We start from the raw sequence: 14072 nt of genomic DNA, 5'->3' as shown, positions 1-14072 counted from the left end.
AATAACAATTTCCACTAAATTCATGTCTTTACATGGTAACTACGCGATAGCCACAAAATTGCGACGTATTAACTACATTCTTATGTAATTACCAAAAGCGACACCTCTAGGGGAAAAGTGAACGTTTCAAACATTTTTGGCCGTTTTTTTTTAATATAATCCCCATGTAAGAGCCAATGGGAAAAACCTCTGATATCCACTGAGATTTGGATGTCAAAGATCGAATCCCTGATGCTGACAAGTGGCATTTCTACACAATTTCTACAATGGTGCATTCGACAAAAATACTTACCACGAAAAAGATAGAAAATCCCACCAAACTGCTTTCGATACTATCGACTGGATACGGGTGGTGCGCGCCAAAGGGTCTGGGGATTCCTGAAACGGATTTAGATATAATGTATATCATATCAGAAATTATTCGTACATTTCGTGTGTTCTGACTAATAATGAATGAAGTTGAATAAACTAATGAACAATTCTTCGAATGTGAAGTCCAATATGATATATGATTAATAGGCCACAGAGCATAAACAAAATAAAATCTCTTCTGATATTGTGGGGAGAGCTTCTTCAAAAAGTGTCATTATTCTCTAAAAATGATAAAGTTCAGGTAATACACAAATGCCAGCAATCCTATAACCTATATCTCTATATAAGTATAACTCATAATGTTGTATGGTTCTATTTATATTACGAGTTCGGCAGTTGTGAAAACTCACGAGATGAAATCTTAGTATAATCAGAATTAATTAATTAATAATTAACCCCCGAACTGGGGGCTCCCAAATGACTAACTTTTGTACTTCAAAAACAAGCTATTTTGTTAAATTTGCAAAGCGGCCACACTGCTCTCTTAGCAGACCGAACCAGGGTAGAATGGTCCATTAGGTACGGCCACCGAAGCGGCAATGTAAGGAACTAAGGTGCTACTCTCAACTTCCATTAGTTTAAATAATTATTTCGAATTGGTCTATTTGTATGACCTAACAACTTAATTATTAAAAACGATGTACCTTGCAGAATTGATTAGTTATTTAAGACAAAAAACCCTAAGAGGCCACATTGTGAGGGGTCCCTACCTAGTATACTTATACCATGCATTCACTCGTACAATAAAGACCGCCGTCGGCACAAATTTTCTCATATTGTTTTTTTCACTTGTGTAATGTTCGGATGCGGTGTCAACTCAATAACAAAATGCTGATCAACTATAAATCGAATAGACTTTGATAGCGATAAACTCGGATGTGGCACAAAGCATTGCGCCTGACGTTGGCCCCGAGGTCGTATGGTGTATCATAAGAGTCGAATCGTCGCATTTCGGTGAGGTCCCGCGCAATCTGAAGGAATGACCAAGTCCAACCAATACTTTACTCCACGCATGTTTAAAATTGCAGCGCGCGTGTCATAGTTTTCAACCCCAATCCGTGGTAATAATAATAAATATATATTCCATGCAAGCTCTTGAAATTCCATCGAATAACTCAGCGCCGAAAATGGGGAATTCGCCAATAACATTTGAATGTTCTTATAAATTGCACAGATTTTGCAGTCCACGACCCTTCATAACCTTAAAAAGGCACGTGCATTTGCTCCGTTTTGCGGCGTAGAAGAGTTTCCTCGAATATCAGACACTGACGGAGAGCCCAACCACCGCTGTTGCGCCTGCCACGAGAGTTGACAGGGACCGACGAAGATGGCAACAGCAGCCGACCAGCTAATGGCACCTGCCTCCCTCGCCACGATAGCGCCAGTCAGCAACGGGCAACAGTCTCTGCTGGCAACGACAGCAGCAGTAGCGATGGCTGCCAGGAATGGACAGGAGCAGCAGGAGCTCGTCGAGAACCAAAAATCCACCTCCCCGAAGCCAAGCCCCATGCCGAACCTGAAGCTGAACAAGATGGGCTCTGTGTCGAGCAAGGAGAAGCGTGTCTACAAAATCGTTTTAACTGGCGGTGAGTTTTCCAGTCCAGTAAACTTAAACTGAAAAAGTGCTTCGCTTCTCTTCGGCTGTGCGCGTTTTCTGTATCTGTTACAAGTGTCTCTTCGAGTGGTCTCCTGCCAGCCCCCAGGTGCACTTTGTTTCCGATTTATGTCAAGGTCGCAGGCTTGCGTGGAGGGGTAGTTTGTCCTGCGCGCAGCTTCCCCTCAAATGGCGGCGTTGGCCGTTTGATAATGTTTGGCCGCTACCGGCTTTATTTTACAGCCGCCCCGCACATAATTTACATTTAAATGTAAAAGAGAGGCAGAAACCTGTTTATTCCGCGCTCATATGATATTGCTTGGGCGCGTGGTCTAATCATTTAATTTGGCCGAAGTTATGACTGTGATTAGCTAGAACACAAACGGTATTGACGTATTGAAGAGGCCTATCTGCTATCTGCTATTTGCCTGTTGCGCGAGCAGACACAAAAATGTATATTCATATGTATGTATTTGTCGCCGTCTATTATCGCACTTTGGCGGTATGGTATTGACTTCCTCTGCCGCACCGCACTAATCGAAATTTGGCGGCAGGCTGAGGAAGAAGCTGATAAACAACAGGCCCCATTCAGGCAGGCTCACTTAGCAAGGGGCACGTGGGGCCCGTTCCATTCCACATCAATGACTAATCCCCCGTGAGTCCCCCAGGGCCGTAATGTTTCCGGCCGATCAATTCCTGATCGATGCACGGACCAGAGACCAGAGACTGCGGTGCAATGGCCATGGGCATGAGCAGCTCTGTAATTGCAGTCAATGTCAGTCCCCATTCCAGCGAAGTGCACAATTGAGGAACAATTGGAGCAGTTCTCAGCCGTAGCCGCAGCAGCGGCAGCTAAGCAACTTGTTCGCAACTTCTGTCTCGTTTCTAATTGGAATTTGGGGCTCAATCGAGTTATTTGTTCATAGTGGTCGATCGAATCAATCGTTGATTGCCATCTGAATAATTATTTGAACACTATTTTCAGGTCCCTGTGGCGGCAAGACAACGGGCCAGTCCCGTCTGTGCACGTTCTTTGAGAACCTGGGATGGAAGGTAAGTGTTGTGGGGCATTCCATTCGGGTATTCGGGGGTACCATTAGGTAGAAAAGGCCTGCGAGGCTTGAGCTTTGTTTTGGGCCACGGGCAGCTGTAAGTAGTGCCCAATCCTGGTGGGCCAATCAGCGGGCAGAAGGCAGTAACAGACTAAGAAAGAACCCGCTTAGAATATCTCAATATCTCTTTCTTTCGTACCTTCCTATTGCCCCGCAAACTCGAAACAAAGCAATGAGCATGTTAAATATTTTCAGGTGTTCCGCGTGCCTGAAACGGCCACTGTGTTACTCAGGTAAATGCTCTCTCTCCACACACACAAAAACATTACAATTTTGAAACGAGGCAATCAAAGCGAAAGGGGCCAACTGGGGAAGCTGCACCCTCAACTTGGCTCCGAGTAGATTTGCTTGCCTCCAAGGCTGGGTCGCCCAGCCGAGACTTTGAGGACACATACACGAAAACCGATACCGATACCGATGCAAATGCAATGCATATTTGATACCGGTCGAGATCGTAACCCTCCATACTCCGACAGAAATATCCTATCTCTATCATACTTATTCGAAACTCGTATCTAGTAGACGCCACGCTGCACGTCCACCAATGTAAATATGCTAATGCCTTTGTTTCTTTTTCTCTCTCTCTCTCTCTGTTTCTCCCCCCGTCTCCCGCATATCTAGTGGTGGCGTCAAGTTCTCTGATCTGACCGAGAAAGAGGGTAAGTAGAGTTGCAGCGTTGTAACGAAAAAACGATTAGAAGAGGAGTTTCACACTTGCAAGCATTTTCCGAAAACACTCGTGGGACCGATCTTCCAGTCCTTCCTTCATCCACTGTCAAGGTCGACCGTTTCAGAGCAGTTTCTAAGAACGAAAACTAAAATAAATCAAAATATTTACTAGCGGGACGGGACCCACACAAAGAGACCTTTGAAAGCGCTGTACTATACGTACTATATATGCTAGATGTATTTTTAAAATAAAAATCAGGCAACTGCGACAGCGACCAACGACCAACGATGCCACATACTATATGTAGATAGTATGTGTGTATGTATATCTCTTTGCGTATATCCGAGTACATGGCATAGCAAGGCGGCCACCATGAAAGTCACGTCTCAATGATGAATCTTACGTAATTCCTTTGTGCCCAAGAATTCGCCGAGCATTTTCCCGATATCCTGATGAGCTGTCTCCGGCAACTGACTCGAGAATTGCGTGACTTGCGACAATTTCCATTTCGCCGGTAACTTATTCCTTCTATTATTTCGAGACCAATTTGTCAATTGCGTTCTTAATGGATTTGCAATTGGCGGGAGGCCCCCCTGTGGCCGCCCAGAATGCGAATGCGAGTATCTAAATTGCCAAAAACAGTACCAAGATAAGATATGGAAAGCGCACCCACTCCAGTCTAGAGGGGCCTTGCCTAGGGTGGTCCGGTGGTCACATGAAGGTTGGATTGTCATAATTCCTTGCCATATTGTAGCCAGTAGAGAGTAGCCAACAGCTAAGGGCTATCTAATATGCGTATTGATGCTAGTACACACTCACCCGAAAACCAAACACCCACACACCCGAACATCAACACAACCCACTCACATGCGTACTACCCAAGCAGACCCGCCCACGCCAACCACGTTCGTTTACAAAGATCTGCCATTTGCCGCGCCGGAGCACAGTCTCATCGACCTAACCGCATCCTGTCCGCGTTGCTTGGCCAAGGCTGCCTCCAAGCCCAATGGCAGCGAAGGTGAGTGAGAGCCGATCAGCAGGCCCTCTGATCGGATCGAATCTTCTTGCGCTGATCTCTAAAGCAACCGAACCGAACCGCTTTGTGTCTTGTTCAACGGAGTTCAGATCCTCCTTATCGCTGTGACCCTGTCCATCCTTTCTATGCCTGTGCCTTTGCCTGTGCCACTGCCTGTACCTGTACTTGTGCCTGTGCCTATGCCTTTGTTTATGTACCAATTTGTATGTATGTATGTGTATGCTTGAGCTGCTTTATCTCCCGGCGACAGCAAAGACTTGAACAGATCTCTGTCCGCGGTGCGTGTCCGTCCCGAATGAGTTGACAGTTTACTTTTGACTAATGCAAACACTGTTCTCCATGCACATACATACTACTCCTACTACATATACATTCTTATTTATTTGTTGCTTCATTTCTTTGATTTACGGTCCGATCTATGGTCTGTGTGTGTCACTGTGTGCGGTCTCCTAACACCTGTGTCCAACAACTGTCTAACAAGCTGTAGTCACTATGCCACGCCATGTGGCAGTCTATATACGAATTTACGTATCTAGCAGATATATCTGCACATTTCAATAATAATATTTTATGCCAAGCCCCTGCCATTAGCTAGCCTCTACGATTTCTGCAAATTTAAATGGGGCATTTAAATTTAGCCCCACATGTGAATACATGTATACATATACGAACCGTGAACGTATGCACATGTGCATAGACTTGTGACCAATAATTGTAGATACGAATACGATAACAAAGCTTGCAGGCAGCTGGAAGCTGGAAGCTATAAAAATCACAATAGTTCCCTGGAGTTTTATCTTTTATCCTGTCCGATCCCATATGTCTATTTCTATAACTGGAAGTGTCCAGATGGGATTGCATCCCCTCAGCAGCACACGAGGGAATGGGCATTTCCAGCTGTGTTTTCCATCAAACTTCCATTGTAACGGATAATTCTAGATCCACGCTAGCAGTACTCAAAAAAATTGTCTTTCCTTTATAATCAGTATACAGATGCATACATATGTACATACATATGTTCATATGTCTATAGACCCGTGTGACTATACCAAGCCAGGCAGTCAGCCATGGCCACATGGGCAGTTTCCCAGCAGAAAGACATTTTATTTTCGATTTCTTTTTGGCTTTACTTGTTTATGAATGTATGTATGTATGTACATTTGTACATGTCTGCTATGTGTATCCGATTGACTGGCTAATTAAATACGTGCATTATAGACGAAAACATTTTAAGCGTTCTGTCGCATCACGTGCTTTCTGACGCGACAGCCTCCCGTCATTCGCTCTCTTCACGGCTGTTGAGTACATACGTACTCCTCCCTTTCTCTCTCTCTCTCTCTCTATATACTTGTTTTCGCAGCGTATCGTCACTTGTTGTTGGTGCCGCGTGCTTTATATAGCGGCTGATATCATATGTACATATGTATGTGTGTATGTAGATTCTGGCACTAATATACTTGCCAAAAAGTTCCCGTTTGAACTTGTTCGGTCAATTGATTTCCCAAATTGGTTTCTAAATGATTTTGTTTTTTCCAGTGATTGTTTTTGGTCCGTTCCTGTCCCTTTCGCCCTCTAGTTCCTCCTGATTTTACGTACCTATCCAACTTCTTCATTAGTCAAATATGTGATCTAAAACTATGCAAATTAACCCGACTAATTATGTAATTAAAAATGTGCCGGCAAGAACTTCATCTGCATACATTTACATATGTATGTATGTATGTATATCGTATCTGCTGCGAATCCATTAAACGTTGGAGGGGCACACACGCCCCTTCACTCCCATACATACACACGTCTATACATACATACATAACACTAGCATTCGGTACATCATACATACATATATTTCCTGATACGCCATAACGTTGAAAAAAATTACGAGTACAAAATACGCACATACATTCACAAGTACACGTGTATGTATGTGTGTACAGCGAACCTACCACCAACCAGCTATACTATTCTAAGGTATTTTCGTTATTTTCCTCTTATATCATCGCTAATTGAATTAGAAGTCGAAGGGGAACAAAGAATCTGCGATCGAAAACAAAACACAGTGAACGGAAAGGCAGGCGCGTCCCACACCCAAATCGATCTATTTCCCTGGCACTCGGTGCGCCGAGTCAAGTTCAATGCAGCTGCCGCGGCAGCAGCGGCGCAAGTGTTACGAGAACAGCAACAACTCGGCCAGCGGTGCGTTTTCGCTAAGCAGCACGTGACCCCGCAACAGGTGTCGCTGCCCAGCACTGCAACTGTTTTTGTCGCGGACTGACGCTGGGCTTATCGCTTAATGGCTTTGATTAGCTCCCACGTTTCACATATCAGGTTAAGAGGGTCATTCTCGGTATAGGTTTTGAGAGGGCACGCGATCTGACAGGTGTATTGGGCAAACAATCTAAGAACACGCTTCATATGAGAGATTACGGGAAAAACTAGAATGGCAAACGATTGCATTTTATTATTCGGTTTACAGGAAACTCTACTTTAGGAAGAGTTCGGATTCTGGATGATCAAACGGGAGGGTGGTGGGCTTCGTTTTGTGTGTGCTCAACATTTTCATCGATTCAAGACCAGACCAGACAGAGTTTCACGCAGCATCAAATCGACCGACATAAAGTCAACAAAGAAACGAGTAACTGGATACTGGCCATCGTCCATCAAGCATTGCCATCATACTCTCGAATCAGCGCCAATCAAATAAGTTTTCTGTTCATAACTCGATACCCAGCGTGGCGTGTCTCTCAACTTATATTCGAATTTGCTTGCAATTGTATTTATTGATTTGATTTCCATTTGTTTCGATTTCGATTGCAAATGAGTCGCGAGTGCAACGACCGAACGAACAAGCAGTAAAACTTCCCTTTCTCCCTCCCTCTTGTAGCGTACAAATTTCAGGAGAATCTGATACGCACCATGGTGCAAATTGAGAACACCTACTTCGAGCTTGGCAACTCGAGCACCCGCAACTGCCTGATTATATGCGATCGCGGTGTCATGGACGCCAGTGCATGTAAGTGAACACAATTAAAACCACAGACGGAGGCGGAGATTACATTTAGCTCTTCCGTTCGTCAGATATATCGAAGGACAAGTGGGAGAAGATGATGGCGGGCAACAAGTGGAACCCCGTCGAGATGCGCGACAATCGCTACAACCAAATTTTGCACTTGGTGTCGGCGGCCAACGGGGCCGAGGACTTCTACTCTACGGAGGTGAGTAACCAGCGGTCGGCGGAACTGTTCTTCACTTGACCAATTCTTTTGTTTGCCAAAACAAATGCCAAAAAACACGGTAGAAAAGAAAGCGCCATTACCAGGTACCCAACAGATTAATGGCTATATAGTACATTTGATACCTAGCTAACTATCGCTAATATGTAGCTTTCTAGTTGGGGCTAGGGGCCTGAGTAGACTCAGTGTCAATCAGTTCGGGCATGAGCTAATTCGTGATCTATATATTTATTGCAGGACCACGCCTGCCGTTCGGAGGGCGTTGATCTGGCGCGAGAACTGGATTACAAGTCAGCGGCTGCTTGGGTGGGACATCCCTACTTCGACGTGATCGACAACTCCACCAACTTCGAGGCCAAGATGAATCGCCTGATCGAGTCCGTATGCCAGAAGGTTGGCATCGACATCGGCGATCGTCTGCAGGCCACATCGCGCAAGCTGAAATATTTGGGTATGTTCTGAAAGTTGCACCTCCACACAGGGTCTCCTCTAACTTCGGTTTCTTCATTGCAGTGGCCATGCTGCCGCCTGACAGCGAGTTTCCGCCCTTTCAAGACTTCGACGTGGTGCATCATTATCTGCAGTCCGGCGGACCCAAGGTGCAGGCACGCCTGCGGAAGCGCGGACAGAAGAATCACTGGAGCTACATCCATACGCAGCGGCGACCCAATGTGCACGGCCAGGCTCGCATCGAGGTGAAGACCCAGTTGACGCATCGCGACTACATGAACCTGCTGGCGCAGCGTGACGATGCTCACTTCACAATCTACAAGAAGCGACGCTGCTTCTTGATCAACAACCAATATTTCCAGCTGGACATTTACAAGGAGCCCGGCCATCCGCGGTTCGTGTGTGCCACGATGGTTGTCCCCAGTTCATTCGTTGCTCATATATTTCCTTAATTTTAGCTGCAAGGGTCTGGTGCTGCTGGAAACGTATTCTTCGCTCACTGGTGACGCGCTGAAAAACTGCATGCCCAAGTTCTTGAACATCGTGAAGGAGGTAACCGGCGATCCGGACTATTCCATGTTCAATCTGTCACTGAAGGAGGACTGGAGCACCACCAAGAAGTTCTGCCGCACAGCGACGCACGGTAAGCAGCATGAGCAACAACAACTGCATCAAGAGAATCAGAATCAGAATCAGAAGCAGTATCATCCCTACGACGAGATTAGCGACTAAGGAGCCATCGCCATCAACATTAAGATCATGCTTAGCCAAAGAATACAGAACCAAATGCTTAATAAACAACTAATGTACATACCGTCGTGCCACTAGTCTTTGCTGCATGCTCATCTTACTCTTTCTGATGAACACTTACTTTTCTGTTGATTTCGATTTCGGATTGTTATGACTGTGTTTCTTCTTTTGATTTTGTAGCCAAGGGCACCGCTAACGGAGTCGCCAACACGCCGTTGCTACTCAATGGCCAGTAGACTTCAAAATTGTCCTGTTCCTCCCTGAATCTCTTTTGCACATGAATATTACACGACAACAAACAACAGCAATGACCTGGCAACAAAATGTACAAAGAGCTGACGTGTGATTCACACGAAATAGCAAGGTCCGAAAAGATTAGAGCATTCACGTGGATTCTCGCAAGAGATGAAGCAATCGCCTGGCAGGGTCAGCTGGTGATGCTCTACAAGCAAGCGAGTTCTCTGATCTATCCACACACACACACAATGTTACTTATTTGCGTACTTAGCCCGAGGAAGAGAAACTGTAAACCAGAGGCGTAGTATGTGTCGTCGAGTCTATAGTTTATAGTTTTCAGTTTCACCGAAATCGGTGGTCAAGTCAACCACGATTGTACTTAATTTTCTTGTCAAGTTTGCTCGTGCTAATTTTGTAAGCCATAACTAACTACAAACGCTGTATGTATGTATGTATTCCGTGGATCCGCGACAAATTTTAAACTTTTTGTGTCTTTTGGAGAATGTGAAACGATAATTTTAAATGTAGTTTTAAACAAATAGTAAATACGATTACAAATACAAATACAAGACCACCCAAAGTTATCTGTTGTCCTTACTATCGGTTTATTACAATCTAAATAAATAATTGTATGGGAGAGCGTTAAATGACTACGCGCGAAGCGATCGAACCTACTGCGTCTTGGGCTTGTTGATGCGCTTTATAAGAGTGTCCACTGCACGATTGATGCGCAGCAGCAGAACATATCCTACCATGAGAGCCGGCAAACTGACAAAGGTGGCCAGGGCCTCGTAGATAAAGCGCGGAGCAAAGATTTTCCACACCATTAGATGCCGACAATGTATAGTGCAGGCGAGCATCGCACAGAAAATCTGAGATAAGAGGGAGAATAGATTAAATGTAGGGCCAGATTATATAGAATGAGAATTAGCTCCAACCTTGAGACCCTGCAGCATAAAGAATTGCGTGGCCAGCTTGAAGCCGGCCCCCAGAAAGACATCCTCATACTCGTACAAAGTCAGCTCGCCACGCGTCATATCGAAGCCCACCGCCTCATTGGCAATATCGGACATGGCAGCTGCTGGGTCAGTTTTGCTGCCACTGCGGCCGCTGTTACTGCAGCTCCGAATGAGACTGGGAAACAGCGCGAAGAGCGAAAACGTCTCCGTGCTCAACAGGGCATACATGCTGAAGAAGAAAATTGGGCCACAGAAGGTGTTCAGAATGACCAAGGCACCGGAGATTATGTTCGACTGGCCAATGCCACTTGTGCGACCCACAAAGGCGGCGCGCCAATCGATCTGCGACAGCGTTGTCTGATGCGACGTGGCAAAGAAACAGAAGTGGGCCAACAGGAACCAGCCCACCAAAGCGGTAAACGTCGGCTGCACACAGCTCTCTGAAAGAAAATTGTCTTCTTTAGTGACACATCCAGCCATCAATCAAATCAATCACTTACCAAAGCTGGTGGCAGTTCGATATCGTAGGATCCCCTGAACACTGAGCAAAATGGCACCAACTGCCACACAAATCACCAGACCGATGGCGGCCCGCGGCTCCAGCAAAACGATCATCATCATAGCCAGGAATATGCCAAAAGTAATGGTGATCGAGGAGTAGACGGTGGCCAGTCCATATACAATGGGTATTTCGCTGCGTCGCTCGGCATCGTCGTCGCCCTCATACATGCGCTTCATTTTCTTGAATATCTCTGGTACAATGCTGTCGTGTCCGTTGACGGTAAGAATGTTGGGGTTGCGTGGTGGCAGCACGAATGTCATTAGTGGAGCCCAGCTAAGCACGATGATTTGCAACAGGAGCAATCCGTAGATCACCAAGGCCATGGCATCGATGTGAGTGCGTTGTATGTTCTTGATGGAGCTGTTGGCAAGCAGCACGTGGCCGCCAGCGCAAATGGAGGCTACCGTCGGTCCGTAGCGAGCCAGCAGCACGTTCGGCGAGCTCCCCGTCAGATTGCCGCAGGAGCGCAGATACAAACGCGTGAGCGTTGTGTAGACCACAATTATAACAACAGCCAGGATGTAGGTTTTTCCTGTACCCGGTTTTTTGATTGAGAAACCCGGGGTATTGCTGGTGGCAAAGTCCGTGCAGTTGCCCTGCTCCTCGCGACAGCGGAAAAGCGTGTACGCAAAGCGTATAAAGCAAATTGCCAATATGCTGGCCAGGATTAGCCTCAGAGCGGTCGAGCGCAAGAACTGGGATGCCTTGAACTTATTCCTGAAATCGAAGCGGGCACTGAGCAGTAGGAGCTCGTAGGATAGCAGAAGAATAACGGCCACCAGGAGGTAGGACAAAATCTTCGCCTCCTGAATGACGAAGCTATTTGAGAAGAACACGGCCATGATGGAAAAGAGCAGCAGTCGCGTGGGCATGTGTCCGAAGCGTCTGATATTCGCCCAGTTGCTGGCTATGTTGGTCCAATGCTTCAAGGTGTAGAACGACAATATGACGGTACTAGTGATGGCTGTGAAGAAGATCACGCCGTGCTCTTCTGTCTTAAAGGAGAAATTCTTGTAATAGCGATATCCAAAGACGCCCGCGGCGAGATTGAGGAGGTAGGTGTAGGAAATTCCCTTGGGCTGGAACATCTTCGGGTAGTCTGCGGGGCGGGAGTTGTTGATCAGAAGAAAGGCGAAGAATATGGGCAGGAAGCAGAAGAGAAGGCCCTGGGACATCTGCGTTGGTTCAAACTTGACCCAGATCTCGCGGCAGGTGCTCAGAACATCACGCAAATTGGTGTTCAAGTCCCGCACAAACGACTTGTAGGCTACCCCATTGTAAATGGTTTGGACTCTGTGGGTGAGCAGTATGAACTCCGTTTCCAGCTTGTCCATTTCCTGAACGTCGAATGTTCGTTTGTTCTCCATGGCATACTTGAAGAAGTAGCGGTAGATTTGCTGAGCGTTCTGCCAAGCATGCAGGAGAAGAGTTTGGAACTTGCTCAAATGGGGCACTGCCACATCGGGAACGATGTTGAAATTGATCAGCCCCAAGTTGGAGTAGGGTATGGGCACGCCCAGTATGGCCGCCAGTGTGGGAACCAGATCAATCTGGAACACGAGACAGTTAGCAACATATCATTGTGACGTGTGCCAGATTACATAGCTCTTCGCTTGTCTTATCTCACCTGCTGCAGTGTTTCGCTATCAGAGCCCGAATCGCTTCCAAAGAACTTGTTTTGCTTGGAGTAGGCAAACAAAAGGGCATTCGTTTCGTCATCAGTGTCGCCGCCGTGATCTCCGGATGCTGTCATGCCGTGGTCGCCCATCACCAACAACGTGGTATCGTTGTCCATGCCATTTACCACCGAGCTGTAAATGCAATATTAAAGATTATATTCATCGAATTGGTGTCCTGTGACCAGTATTTACGCTATGATCTCATTAATTTCGGTTAGCTTGCGCGCCATCTCCTCGTGCAGGGGTCCATGCTTGTGTCCGCAATGGTCCACGCCCAGAAAATGGGCAATCAGCACTTGCCAATCGTCGCTAACCAACTCCTTGGGCAAGTGTTTCATTATTTGATTGTCAACGCTATCCAGGTCGAATATATCGAAGCTGGGATACGAGTAGGCACGCTTAAAGCGGCGAGGGTACAAATCGGTCCAGGTACTGTCGCCCAAGAAAACCAGCGGCAGATCGCTTTTAACTATCTGATCGATTACATTGTCCTCGTTGATCTCGGGCGAAGCAAAGTTCGAGCCAATATCGATGAACGTGGGCAGGCTGCCGGTTGTTAGGCCCTTCAGGCGCTGCAACGTGGTGGTGGGTGGGTCCGCCTTAAACCGCATAAGGCGCGACTGGTCCGGACTGCGCTCCAGGAGCTGCTGCAGCACACTCAGTTTATTCTCATAAGGCAACGGTTCGGTGATGTTACTTTTATAAAGGCCAAATTCATATTTAAGCGCATCAACGACTAGGATAATGACTTTGGACTTTTGTGGAAGACATAAGTTGGACGAGGCATTGACGTCCTTAAAGATTTCATTCACAACCTCAGGCGTGAGCACATACTCCTGCAAATGACACCACATTACAGTAAAATCCGAGAGGTTTCTCAGGCTATACTCACATCATTGGGGTTCGTGGAGAGGCGGCGGCAAGTGCTCGTTTCCGTTTTGGAGACGCGGGCCAGCAGAAATCCACGGGAGAACAACAATACTCCGCTGCATATCAAAAAGGCCAGCCAAATGAGCACGAACAAGTACGTGACGTTCATCTTTCCGCCGCAGTTTCTTGACTAACTAGACTAAGCATGTACATACATGAGTTTGTATGTACAGGGAAGCTAATCGGCATTTAGAACAATGCCGAACTCGTTGCCTGGTCTGGCCTGTTCTTTTCTGGGGACCAGTTTCCGCTCTATAAAACTATATATTTAATTAATTGCACTTTAATTTGAAGCCGCACGTAGCCGATCCGTTTTTAAATTCTATGCATCACGACGCGTATTCTTTGGCTTTTGTTTTCATTCAAAATTCGTCATTTATTTTCTTACTTTGTGGAATGGAATACTTTCCACCCTGTCGAACAGCTGATGACATAATGCAGCTCTGATGCGGTAGAGTTGCCATTGCCATCAGAGATACACACCAATT

At 46.3% G+C, this 14072-nt stretch overlaps 2 protein-coding genes across 9 annotated transcripts; one reads left to right on the top strand and one right to left on the bottom strand.

Annotated features, from left to right (window-relative positions):
* Positions 1 to 1119: 1119 nt before the first annotated feature.
* Ttd14 (TRPL translocation defect 14) lies at positions 1120 to 10038 on the top strand. Of its 8 annotated transcripts, none has more exons than XM_033377708.1 (13): positions 1120 to 1326; positions 1401 to 1433; positions 1547 to 1958; positions 2952 to 3019; positions 3274 to 3311; positions 3700 to 3737; positions 4635 to 4766; positions 7669 to 7797; positions 7863 to 7999; positions 8083 to 8103; positions 8255 to 8468; positions 8531 to 8861; positions 8926 to 9294. In XM_033377708.1, exons 3-13 carry the CDS (start codon positions 1700 to 1702, stop codon positions 9197 to 9199), a joined length of 1641 nt encoding a protein of 546 aa, XP_033233599.1. In that variant the 5' UTR covers positions 1120 to 1326; positions 1401 to 1433; positions 1547 to 1699; the 3' UTR covers positions 9200 to 9294. The 8 variants fall into 8 exon arrangements, with proteins under 8 accessions (XP_033233599.1, XP_033233600.1, XP_033233602.1 ...); XM_033377711.1 differs by adding an exon at positions 9398 to 10038 and having other exon boundaries at positions 1122 to 1433; positions 8926 to 9110; XM_033377709.1 differs by lacking the exon at positions 1401 to 1433.
* Positions 10039 to 14012, bottom strand: PIG-O (phosphatidylinositol glycan anchor biosynthesis class O). Its single transcript, XM_001361280.4, has 6 exons — positions 13547 to 14012; positions 12847 to 13490; positions 12603 to 12786; positions 10914 to 12525; positions 10393 to 10853; positions 10039 to 10326 (listed from the first exon to the last, which is right to left on the bottom strand). Exons 1-6 carry the CDS (start codon positions 13691 to 13693, stop codon positions 10126 to 10128), a joined length of 3249 nt encoding a protein of 1082 aa, XP_001361317.3. The 5' UTR covers positions 13694 to 14012; the 3' UTR covers positions 10039 to 10125.
* Between the last annotated feature and the right edge of the window lie 60 nt (positions 14013 to 14072).

The sequence above is a fragment of the Drosophila pseudoobscura genome, chromosome 3, assembly GCF_009870125.1.
Source record: "Drosophila pseudoobscura strain MV-25-SWS-2005 chromosome 3, UCI_Dpse_MV25, whole genome shotgun sequence".
Classification (NCBI taxonomy): Eukaryota; Metazoa; Arthropoda; class Insecta; order Diptera; family Drosophilidae; genus Drosophila; species Drosophila pseudoobscura.
Note: the sequence above shows the minus strand (reverse complement) of the source record. Positions and strands in the feature narration are given on the sequence as shown.

What these genes read in the sequence shown, in the direction of transcription:
- PIG-O (XM_001361280.4), bottom strand. Translation starts at nt 13,693, where the DNA reads ATGAACGTCACGTACTTGTTCGTGCTCATTTGGCTGGCCTTTTTGATA. An exon ending in GAAATTAATGAGATCATAGC is followed by an intron (nt 12,787 to 12,846) that starts GTAAATACTGGT and finishes TTGCATTTACAG; the next exon opens with CTCGGTGGTAAATGGCATGG. An exon ending in ATAGCGAAACACTGCAGCAG is followed by an intron (nt 12,526 to 12,602) that starts GTGAGATAAGAC and finishes CTCGTGTTCCAG; the next exon opens with ATTGATCTGGTTCCCACACT.
- Ttd14 (XM_033377709.1), top strand. Translation starts at nt 1,700, where the DNA reads ATGGCAACAGCAGCCGACCAGCTAATGGCACCTGCCTCCCTCGCCACG. An exon ending in TGTCATGGACGCCAGTGCAT is followed by an intron (nt 7,798 to 7,862) that starts GTAAGTGAACAC and finishes TCCGTTCGTCAG; the next exon opens with ATATATCGAAGGACAAGTGG. An exon ending in GCGCAAGCTGAAATATTTGG is followed by an intron (nt 8,469 to 8,530) that starts GTATGTTCTGAA and finishes TCTTCATTGCAG; the next exon opens with TGGCCATGCTGCCGCCTGAC.